This window comes from Leptosomus discolor, chromosome 11 (genome assembly GCF_034619465.1).
Source record: "Leptosomus discolor isolate bLepDis1 chromosome 11, bLepDis1.hap2, whole genome shotgun sequence".
Classification (NCBI taxonomy): domain Eukaryota; kingdom Metazoa; phylum Chordata; class Aves; order Leptosomiformes; family Leptosomidae; genus Leptosomus; species Leptosomus discolor.
The window spans coordinates 9,773,302-9,785,482 of record NC_141401.1 but is presented as its reverse complement, the minus strand read 5'-3'; the positions used below and the strand labels follow the sequence as shown (position 1 = coordinate 9,785,482).

Below are 12,181 nucleotides of genomic sequence, written 5' to 3'. Positions count from 1 at the left end.
AAAGCCTTGGGGCTGCTGTTGTAAAATCCTCTTTCAGAAACCCTCTATCTCTTTCAGCCTATGGTTTCAAAGTCACCCCTGTGAAAGGGTCTGTCTTACACCGGCCTGGAGGGATCACACAGCCCACAGATGGCACAGGGACCATGAGAATGCAAGTCTTTAGCACCACTAGCATAGACTGGAATTTTATCAGAATAGTTGATCTCTTCAGTATTTTGGCCTATGAGAATCTGAAACAGAAAGCATCTCTCCCACAAGTGCTGGCTGATTCAGTCGACAGGCTGCCTCCAGCAGTGTCCTGTGCCAGCTCACTCCCAGACAAGAATCTTGAGACTCAGGACAACCGTAGATTCACGAATGCACGTGGTGCAACATAGGGCTTTGGGGCTTACAAAAATGAAACATCAGAATTTCCACAAAGGTCAGAAAAATATCTTTCTTCTATGTATACAGAGACTTTTATATAGTTTTATCTATCACCATGACAGATTATTCTATTGAAACGCTGCTCTATTTGTATGTCAAATAAACATTGATCACAATAATTATTTCTTCTTGGAAATCAAACAGTCCCAGCTATACAGGAAGATGTGGTCAAATGGGGCAACTCTCTTTTTTTCAGCCGAACCCAGCACAAATGCTAAATGTTAAATGCTTCATTTCTCCAGGAAGTTTCTCTTGGATGACTACACCCAAGTGAAACTGAGAGAAGTTTTCTTTTCTTTTTTTTTTTGCAAGGAACTAAATGAACATTTGAACCTAATGTTTCGTTATCCTTCCGCACCAAAAGCAAGTTTAGAAAGTTGACTGTTTGAAGCTCCAAAGGAGTATGTTAAAAAAAACCCCACAAACAAAACAAAACAAACAAATCAAACCACCACCAACTAAAAAAAAGTAATTAATCCCTTCACAAGTGGAACCACCACTGCCCTCTACAGTCTTTTTGGAAAACGCTGTTCACTGACCAGCGCAAAAGGAGAGCTATTCTGTTAACAGACACGCAGAGAGACAGATGTACGTACTGTGGCTTTAAACCCTCCTAAGTTAAAAATTTATTTTAACCTAGAACTTTTGGCTACATTGTCTTCACAATTTCACGATGAAGTTTCAACTGCCTCAAAGCTGTATTTTATGGAGCTGGCTAGGTTATCACAGCGACAGACAAAATCAAAATTTGTCTTTGGGCAGAACTGCCTCCGAGTGCACAGTGGAAGGCACCCCTGCTTGGTCTCCGCGTGAAGCACTTTGCTGGACCCTCAGCATCTGATACTTCCACCGACACGTGAAGATGGCCACATATGCTGAGGTCGGTGCCGAACATCTAGCCCCAGCAGGAGCTGAATGAGGAGGCGGAAATCAACAGTTACCATGACGTACAACTCCACAAGGCATCTAGGAAATCAGAAGTCAAAACATGACCCCAAATGTGGAAAAAAAAATAATAAAAAAATACAGAAACAGGCAGGAAGAACAGTGCATTACAATAGTGCTTATTGGAAATCTGTCTGAGAAGTAGGAGAGAACAGGGGAAAAACAGAAACCAGTTTGAATAACGCATTCTTTCTGCTATTCAAAAGCAGATGTATAACGGATTGTATCTTGCCATAAGACTAGAACATTTCTACATGAAAGGGAAGAGGGAACATCCTCTGTCAAAGTAGCAGCAGGCAACTTCCATATTAGGTCAACATTTCTGGGTTGTTATTCAAACCTAGCAAGAGAGGTCTAACAAGAGCCAGAAGCTGGCACAGTCCTATTCATCACAGTAAGTGCTGCGATGCCAAGCTGAACAGTATAGTGGAAGCTTGGAAAAAAACATTCCCAGAGTCAACACAACATTAAGTCTACAGCCCCTCTTTTTGATCTGTGGACTCCTGGGAGCAAAGTGCAATTAAGCCAGCCTGGGACAGATTTCAGAAGTCGCTTTTTATTTTGCAGGCCTGTTTTTGCATATACAAATTATTTAGAAAAGAAATACGGGATAGCAGAAGTGTGGAAATATCTATTTTGATTCACAGTGCAGACAGGGAGATATTTAGCTGTCTGATTTCAAGACACATTTGCTTGTTTTCAATGAGCTTAACTACTCAGTTGTTCAAGCCTGACTTTTTGGGTATGCAGAAAAAAATGAGGAAAATGATTGTTATGCTGGGGTTCAACAAGCGAGTGAAAGCACAGCCCTTCTAGTCCAGATATGTGTCATGTCCAAAGGAGCAAGGCAAAGAACACCCAGAGACACTTACTAGCTTTTAAGTTCAAATGCCAAAGCCCCAGGGGTTTGGTTTTGCAAGTGGAGCTCTCAGCATGCAGCTCCACTAGTAGACTGCTCGTTCAGCATTTCCACTATGCCGTCTAACAGGTTGAGATCTTAAAACCAGTAATTTCCTCTGAGCTAAAATCTTGGCAAAAAATCTTTGGTCAGACCAGAAGCAGTTTTTGTTTTAGAAGTCGATTAAGTTTATATTGGAAAAAAGAAATATTTATAAAAAAACCCCACACTATAAAGCCATGACTTTATCAAGGCGAGGTTAGCTTCTGCAGTTACTGGCTCAGAAGTCAGGAGGCTCCAAACACATCTCTGCTCAGTTATACAGTGATGAACCTCCACTATACTCCTAGGATGACCTCCTCTTAAAAGGTCCAATGACACATTTTTGAAAATATTAATTCAAAACCATGACGATTTAATTTCCCTCTTAAGATAAGGGTTGGATCTATCCCCATGCTTGGGGATATTCCACCAGACCTTAACTGAGTATCCGGAACCCTTCCCACTAAAGTCCACTAGGAAATAATTTTGCAGCTTTCAAAAGCCGTAAGAGTAGACATCGCTCAAGGAGATGATGCCCAGGACTACAGACTGCTATGATCACAATGAGCACAGACACGCAATTTTCTCTTTGGCTTAGGGATCAGGCTAACCTTCCTCCAGTATCAGGACAGCTGGTCTGCCGCTGGAAGCTCTGTGCTAGACTAAGGCAGCCTGGCCTGAGATCAATGGGCTTGTCTGATGATGTAACAGATAAGGGAAGTCTCTCCCCCAGTGCAGCCAGGCCCTGGAAGCATCATAGGATAATGACACAGAGAAACAGCTACGCTGTGAGATCTCATGATGCAGAAAACCCTGTCACAGACTGTACTGTTACAGAGAAACAAATGTAGCTAGAAACAGGCTACCAAAACAATCGGAATGTGCTTTGCAGCAACAAGCAATGCTTAAATTCTTTCAAAACCATGTATGCAAGCATCTGGAAAGGCACATACTTTACATTAGTATTGGTGCAGATGATGTATTCAATCTCGTCGGAATAAGGGTTCTGAAAAGTGAAGCTGCTGGTTCTGATCAGCATCCATTCCCGGTTTTTGGTACGAAAACGATACATCACAGACAGGACTTGACCTTTCAGTTTCACAACCTGCAAAACCATTTGAAAAGGTTAATAAAAGGAGATCGCTACCTGCTGTGCAAATGAATAGTAAACAGCAGTTTACTATTACTAAACTTGAATTACAGAAAGCCATGGACACAGCAAGGGGATTCTTCATTTGAAGACAATAAGCAAAATCTGATTCATGTTTGCAGCTATTTCCTTCAGAATGAAACCCTCACGCTTTGCTGTATAAAATGCCATTTTCCAGCCTGCATATAAGAAGACTACAGATTCAGGATAACCAACAGGTTGTGCTGTTATCCCAATAGGGAAGCTTTAGGGTTTTAATGCTGAATGCTTATCAAGAGATTGACAGAAACCAAAATGAGGATCATTTAAGTGCTTATAGGTAAACCATAAACCTAACATTGCAGCTGAAACAAAAGCCCACCAGAAAAAAACATTTTGAGGTTGACTATCTGCTTTTCTGCTTGGATACCTAGCTATACAATTCGTATATGTGATACACCAAATCACACATCAGCACGAAAATTTAGGGTAATACTTAAGAAAGATGGCTTTTTTTTTTTTTTTAGAAACCATACATGGTTGGTTTGGGTTCTTCCCCAAACACACCGTAAGACCATCTATGATGGCAAAGTGCTAACAAGAAACAATTGCTTCTGTCTTTCAAAACAATAAAGAGTGAGCCAGCCTTTGAACAGAGAGAACACCAATAAGCCACTGTCCATTTTAACAGTATTAATGAAAACGGAGAGCAAATCCTTTGCTTGGGCAGCCTATTTGTTTATGACTAAGAATTCAGATGTCTGGCAACACTCAGATCAAATTCTGGCTTTGGTAGCCGAAGTTTTGTTGAAGTCAATAGCTGGGCATCAAGTGAGAAGTAAGAAGCAGCCAGCTAAAGAAGTAAGCTCAGAACAATACTTGCATGCTGGCACTGTAACTGCATTTTATGTGTTATCTTACAACCTTGGTTTAAGTCAGAAAAAAACATATATGGTTTCAAGTCATTCCGCTGGCACTTACGTGGGCTATCTGTGTTTATTTTTTATTGCTTTTCCACCAAGCTATCTCAGGGGTGCCTCAGGGAAGGAAAGGGAAAGTCTACTGCAAAAAAATGCCACATCTCATTGTGGATTCTTAATACTTACCCACTGGAATTTATTTTTTATTAGCTATCTGCAGCCTGCATTCTCTAAAAGTAGAAACCCCAGTATTTACCCTCTGTCATTACTGACAAGCAATTGGATTAGAAAAATGCTCCAATCCTGTTTTTTCCAGAGGTCTGCATTTGAAATTGATCAACGGGATACAGGATTAAGTGGAAAGAATGCAAATAGAAGACACAAAAAGCTTTAGCAATGCCCAGGAAAGTTCAAAATAATACTGAGGTAAAGGCTTCTTTCGTTTGAGTTCAGTGAGCGTCATTCTTTTATCAGCAATTTTCTACTACCACACCCAGGGCAAAAAACACAGAGCTTGTGTAAAAGTGTCCAATCTGAATAGCATCCTACTGGATATCAAATAGCTGTATTCTGGATCCTTTGATACTAAACTCTATTTGTTGATCTTGGCCTTGAGACTATCTTATTCTGGACTGATTTTCCCACCCTGATGAATGAATTTATCTTCCCAAGGAAGTAAAAGCTTTGAGATGGATACTGGCAATTGACCAAAAAGTGCAAAACCCTCCCTCCCTCCTCTGTTATGCACCGACCTGGTTCTGATACTGTCAACAATTAGAAATGTCAAGTTTTCAGAGGGTTTTAGAGAAAAAAAAGAGAGTTTATTGGAAATCACAGTTACCTTTTTAATGAAAAGATTTCTAAGGCCAAACTAACAATAATAAAACAAACTGCAGTGATCTATTGTCCTGAAGTCTCAATTAAGCAAACACTAATTCTGTAATAATATATAAAGCATAGAGATTGCTGGTGGGAAAATCCTGAACTGTCTTAAGACAGTGCACACAAACAAGATAGCACAAAAAATTTCAAAGCTAATGTTTAACCTTTACTTTCTTACATTCTTGGAAATAAAAAACACCTGGTGCACAGTTTAACTGTTTATTTCAGTCTTCTATTGCATGATTGAAACTACAGCTCAAATCACACTGCTACTGAACTGAATAAAAATATACCGAAAAAGGAATTGCCTACTAAAGAAACAGCACAATATTTTCATAGATTGGACACAGGCTGAGTGAACAGGAACTTTCACTTCTAATCTGCATTTTTTCCTGCTGTCTTTTTGCATGACCTAAAGCAAATCATTTAGGTCCCTGATCCAGCTAATCATTTATGCACATGCCTAACAGTGAGTAGCAGCAGTGAAGTCCCCAGCAACTGAGTGCAGGAACACACCAGCAGTCTCCCACAGCCTGATCTCACTCTCAAGTGAACACAGCGAGGACCAAGTCATTAACTTGGATGTTAGTCAGTCAGCCCTTCTGAGCCCCAGGCCATCACTTCAGAGGTGGATGTCTGACGTGCTATTATGTAGCAGCTCTCTGTCATTGTGTCTTGGATAAATTAGTGGAATCAAGCATTTGGGCATTAGTGAAAAACAGCATACGCATTCTCGCTGCTCTTCATGCACCACTGATGTGATCAGGCACAAGTTCAAGAAGCTGAACCAGCTGAAAACTAGTCCCATGCAAAAGCAATCAGTCCCTCAGCTAGCCTACCCAGCAAGTCCATCTGTGCTAGTACCAGGATAGTAAGAAGGGTGGGGAAGATGTCAGGCAGGAGAGAAGAAGTGGGAGTCAGACCTGACTGCTGGTGACAGCTACCCATCAGGTAGGTTCAACTGCAGCATCACACCCCCAACCAAGGTGGGGTAGAGAAGACGACTGGGTGTGGTGACCTGTTTCAAGCTCCTAACTCTCACAGGCTCCTGCCTATGAATCAACATCTTGAATTTAAAAGGTCTTTAGCTGCTGTTTGAACTCAGTCCATTCAAGGGACATGAAGCAGATGCAGAGGGTTCATACAGTCTTTTCTGCTAGCTCAGCAGCAGGGGTGGTAGTCTCTGCTTGAAGCAGGGGGTGGTGAGAAATAGTGTAAGACACCAGTACTCTTGAACTATCTCAAACACTTCTGTAGAGACCATAACCTCAGTTTCACTATCTACTCTATGGACACAGAACAGCATTTAGTTGTTTTCCCCAGAGGGCTTTTCAAGCTCCATTTTTGCATGCCATGTCTGAATAAACAGTTGGCTATACAAATTGTTTTAGAAGTCACTTCATATCCACGTTTCACAGCTGAAAATACATCTCAGCATCCAACACAAGATGGAACAACAAAACTTGGTAAAGCTATAGGCTGTTGTCAGAAAATCTGGAACCACTTAGATCATCTGAACCTCAGCAATCTGTTAAACATACTGCACTGCAGTATGCATATCTTCTACTGCAGTAGGGAACATGTTGAAAAGATCAGTAACCAGCAGAAGGCTTGGTGAAAGCACTCCTCCTGTATGTCCCAGATCAATCTGAAACATAAGCTATATAATAGAATAAACGCCTTTGATATAGCTGATGTAAACGTGGCCCACTGTAAAATTAATCCAGATCAGTAACTCTTCCCATATGTTGTATTTCTTTTGCTACTTCTGTCTGCATTTCAGTTCCTAATAGGGAGACAGAACAAATTCTCTATTGATGTAAAGTGGTGTAACTCCATTAAAGTATGAAGCATGTCATCTCTGCCAGCAGAGAATTTTGGTCATAAAAAATCCATCATTAGAGAGGAGTGTAACTACTTTCAAATCAACAGCCTATCTTGGAAGGTAAATTCTTTCTGTTACCACTGAACACAGCGGGACCTACACAGGCTCTCCAAAACGACTCCAACTGTGCAGTGAACACTCATTTAATTTTATGTAAAAGAAAACAGAATGTATAACTAGCTTACTTATTTCTGAAAACACAGCAAACAGATGCTGCAGTTTAAACTACAATTTTTGCAGCTTAACTGATTAGTAACTGAGCAACAAATTGGTTTGTATCTTCTTATTTTTTCTGCATAACAGAAAAACACCTTGAAATGAAAAATAAAGGCTGCTTCTCTGAAAAAAATAACAACAAAAATAATAAATAAATGTCAGAAGAAAATGAGCAGGATGCAGCACCTGTTGGAAACTCTCCCTCAAATGGCTTTGATCTTCAGGATGGCAGAATTCTAAAATATCTTTCCCCAGAAGATCCTAGAATAAAACATAAAGCTGTGTAAAAAACCCAGACCACAACACAAATCAACGTGCGGACCTGCAAGTAATCCTTGCAGTCACTAGATCTACCAGCCTTAATGGTACTACTCAGTTAATCGGGGATCAATCATACAAACAAGGTTTGTAGGCACCATGACCCACATTATATTTGTACTGTTGCATAGATACATGCATTTACAAACAAATTTTAAGTGGTTTTTTTAATACCTGTGAAATGGTGTCTTGAAAAGACTGGCATCCTCTACTACAGCTCGCTTTATGGCACTAATTTTTGTAAAAACAGTTATTATAAAGCTACCTAAAATAAAAGTTAAGTGTGCAAGAAATTATTTTTGCCTCTAAACGGCAACTGTTGAGAGTTATTCGAGGGAGAGTGGTGGTAGTCAGGAGTTCATTTACTATTCTACGCAGTTCTGTGACTAGCCTCCTATTCAGTGGAGCAGATGTAAGCCTAAAGGAAAACAGATGCCATAAATTATGTCTGCTTACTGTTCAATAGATTGGCAGAAGTAAAGATCTAGAGGACTAAAAGTCTCTCCAAGCACTGTTAACTTTCTATCACAGAAACGTCTTACTGGAAAGCTGTGCAAGGTTTAAGGCATCTTGCTGTTAGAATTCTAATTGGATCTAAAAGGTATAAAAGGATATCCCACATAACAAAGGGCAAAACTAAATTTTACAGAGGTGTGGGCAGCAAAGAAAAAATGAACAGCATTAAGTGCATGACGTATGAATTATCAGCTACAAATATTTCATGTTTTGCTGCTTTTGTTTTTAATGCACAAACAGAATTTTGTTCATTAGCTCTAACCAGTCTCCACATTTACAGCGACTCACTGACCTGGGGCTGGTAGCCAATGACGCTGATGCATCTTGGGTCAACGAAGGTGATGACTCCATCAGAGTTGTGCCTAGACAAGAACTCAGTTGGGACTGACATGCCATTCATGTCCATGCACACTGGAGAGCTGGTTACCTACGACCAATTAAGTCCACCGCATTTAGTCCACAGAACAGTCACCTTAAGTCAAGTTTGATACCTTAGCTAAAGAACAAAATCCGTTGGCAGAGTGCTAACTACAGAAGGAAGCCATAAATAAAAACCCATCACGGATAAATGACAGAGAACAGCCTTTAGTCTAGCTGGCAGGGCAAATATCTCACCCCATGGCACCTACCTAGGCTTAATAGCACAGCAGGAAGACAAATACACCAGAAGTTCCCAAGAAGGAGGGATATAATAAGGATATAAGCACAGCTGGAATCATTTCACTTTATGGCACCACATTAAAGTTAGGCATCTTGGTTTCCCACCTTTGTCAACCAAAAATGAGAGACTTGCAGAGGACAATTCAGTCTACCAATTTTAGGACAGTAAGGTCAGCCTCTAGACCAAACCATTATCTGTAGATATATCCAACAGGACCAGCTCAGACTAAACACTCAACTTTCAGGTGAGATGAATGATGAACGACACCTGAAACACTCAAAGAACCTGAACAAAGTTCTCCAGAGGTCAAGTTAGGTGATATTAGGCCACCAAGTGGCTGGTCGTAAGGAAAAACCACAGTCCTCCTATAAATGCTCCCCAAATATCACCAGAGAGAATGATGCATTTCCAGCTCTCTGCCTGAAACGTGTGCAATCAGGCCACTTCATATCCATACATTCCTACTGGGGCTGCAAATGAGACCATTGTCTTTCTTACAACTTCCAGAGCTCTCTCTGTTAACAAGGTCCCAACACAAAAAGAGCAAAATCTCACTTTCTTTTTTTCTGTCTCGAAGCAGATTAGCCAGTTAACTGTATGCAAGATTTCAATTTGCTGTTTCAGAACAGCGTTTTTAATTTGTGCACCTTGACTCCTTTGTGATTAAACCCATCCACAGAGCCTCCTCTTGCCCTCTCTCACATACCCTGCTGTTCTTCTAATGTAACAGATGTTTTGATACTCTACATGTTACTACTGTGATTTTTTCAGAAATCATCTTTCTTTGGCAGCTGTGACATATGAATCCCCATAACTTCCTTCTCTCCGTTAGTGGAATATATTACCCTTGATTATAAAAGCACGATTAACCCCAAAACCATCATGCAACACTTTTGTAGCTCTGCCATCGCAATGGAGACGCACTGCAGAAGTGCTAACGCTTGCAGTAACATGCAGGCTGTTCACCTCAAGTAAGATGGGTTTGGCCCCTGTGCTCTAAGGAAAGGGTTACTCTGCCTTGTCAGAAGGAGGGATGCCATCCCAGCAGATGGCAAAGAGTGCAGGCCAACAGGAGATCATGCAGGAGGCTCAAACATGTTCACCCATGGCAGAATTCCCAGACTGGGAAGATAAAAATTAGCCTCCCTGCTGTAGTGAAGGAGACTCACCACGACTGCTCTAGCTCAGAACTCTTGTCAGCAGTAGACAAAGGAAGAAAATGTAAAACGTCAATTACAACCGTCTGGACAAAAGGGAAATAAAATTTTATTCTCACAGACTCCTTGGCTGACATCACATCTGAATGCGCACTACAATACACGCTGAGAATAAAGCTATTATTTGTGAAATGCCTCTTGACTGCCTTATCTTTACCATTTTCAGAGTAACTCCTGAAATCACAGTTTCTCAAGTAGTTGATTAGCCAGAGAGAGAATTAATGAAAGAATAGCAGGCAGCATACCACTGCCTTTGGGAACCACTTTAAGCTACCATCTGCAGCACCCGTACTCCCACATTTCTCATAACCTAGAACATCTCAGCCCAACACACCCTAGAGAATAGCAGGTCTGTGCATGCTCATGCTCCAGGAGCATCTTTGCTGCTGTTGTGGGATTAAATACACATATGCACCAAAATCACATTTCTCTGTTGACACGTTCTAAACAAGTCCTGCCCATGGCAGGGGGGTTGGAACTAGACGATCTCTAAGGTCCCTTCCAACCCAAACCATTCTGTGATTCCATAAGTCACTCGCTGTGACATTAAGGTGCTTTGTATTTTGTAGGCATGTTAGATGTTACAGTCTAGTACCAGAACTTTGTACAAATCCTTTACAACTAAATCACAACACCGATTACGCTTTTGGAAGTAGCTCATTTAAGGAAAGACTGGCATTACCTGAAGCCTTCCTATTGCCACGAGGCAATATTTACTACCTTGTCCCACATCAGCGTCTTCTTCTGGTATAGTCATTCCTAAAGTAAATGATAAGAAATACTGTTATAATTAGTAAATTGGGATGAGCAGGGATGCAGCTGGCCTGGTTCTATACTACTCTAGATGCTCTAAATCATACAAAATAACCTTATTGCCTTATTAATGCATTATCTCTGGGTTCAGATTGGATTATCTTTCTTAGTTGTGCTCGATCCTACATACCTCACATGCATATACAGTACCCATGGCAGCAATTTTGTCTGACAAAGACAAAGCAGATGCAAAAATTCCATCATACACTGAGATGGACAATAACATTTCCATGAGTACTGCTCCACAGCATGTTACTAGAACCATGTGGTCCCTTAGTATGTTCAGTGAATGCACACTATGTTCAGTTTTCTTTGCAAATAATATATTATAATGAGCCTTAAAACCAAGGCTCAGCCTAGATTTTTCATTGACTTGGTGCTCGTATTTAACAGCTGGTTTTACTTTTTTTGTATAATGGACTAAATCTGAGTTGTTACGTTGAAAGACTGAAAAAACGCGGATGCTTTGCTAACAGTGCTTGTTTCAGTTGTGTAACAGGAGCAGCTATTATAAACACAGGAATAATGTCAAAACATACATGTGTACTGATTTCCATCTCAGTGTTTCACAAATAGGAACATCCAGATTACTCTGTTTACTTGCCTGTTGGCTAGGCCTTTAGTTAAAGCTATTTCCCAACTTCAGTTCTGAGATACCAATTTCCTATGAAGCACTTGAAAAAACATTTTCCAAGAGTGACACTGCTGACTTATTTTAAGTGATTTGTAAACTCTTTCACAAGGCTTTTCAAGGAATTCAGTCACAACAGACAGTGAATCATTTAAGAAGCACTTTAAAGCATTAACGAAATTAATTGCAAAGCAGCCACCAATTATGAAACAACTATCACTTAATTTTCAAAATTTGTAATTCTCAACATAAATCAATGTCTGGACTGTGCACAGGATGACAGCATACAACTTTCTTAAACGATGCCTCTGAAAAATGACTATAAATACTGCTGGATGAACCGAAGCAGTCTCTGAAGGAAGTTATTTTGTATCGAAATAATTGAATCTTATCGCACAATAAGTTTCTAAATAGCACTCCACAGGTATTTTTCAGTTCCCATTGAGCTATGTAATAAAAGAAAATAAACAAACTGTGAAAGAAAAAAAAAACTTATTTTTTGTAGAATATATTCAAACATTATTTGCAGTGCAATTCACTATTTTGGTGACCTAACTTCATTTGCAGCCACCGACAGACAACTAGGATTTTACCAGGGGATCTGAAAGAGCTTTACAAAGGAGGAGCATTATTGTCCCTTCTAACAAGTGGGAAATTGAGGTGCCTTATGAATTTGAACATC

The 12,181-nt window shown here is 40.3% G+C and overlaps 1 protein-coding gene across 1 annotated transcript in view; it reads right to left on the bottom strand.

The window, feature by feature from the left end:
- ARNT2 (aryl hydrocarbon receptor nuclear translocator 2) overlaps positions 1–12,181 on the bottom strand; it is a 77,360-nt gene that overhangs the window by 19,156 nt on the left and 46,023 nt on the right. The window contains exons 8-11 of the mRNA XM_086471847.1: positions 10,738–10,814; positions 8,470–8,604; positions 7,530–7,604; positions 3,265–3,416 (exon numbers count right to left, since the gene is read on the bottom strand). Of these exons, the coding sequence (XP_086327973.1) occupies positions 3,265–3,416; positions 7,530–7,604; positions 8,470–8,604; positions 10,738–10,814 (439 nt within the window). The remainder of the gene's footprint in view (positions 1–3,264; positions 3,417–7,529; positions 7,605–8,469; positions 8,605–10,737; positions 10,815–12,181) is intronic.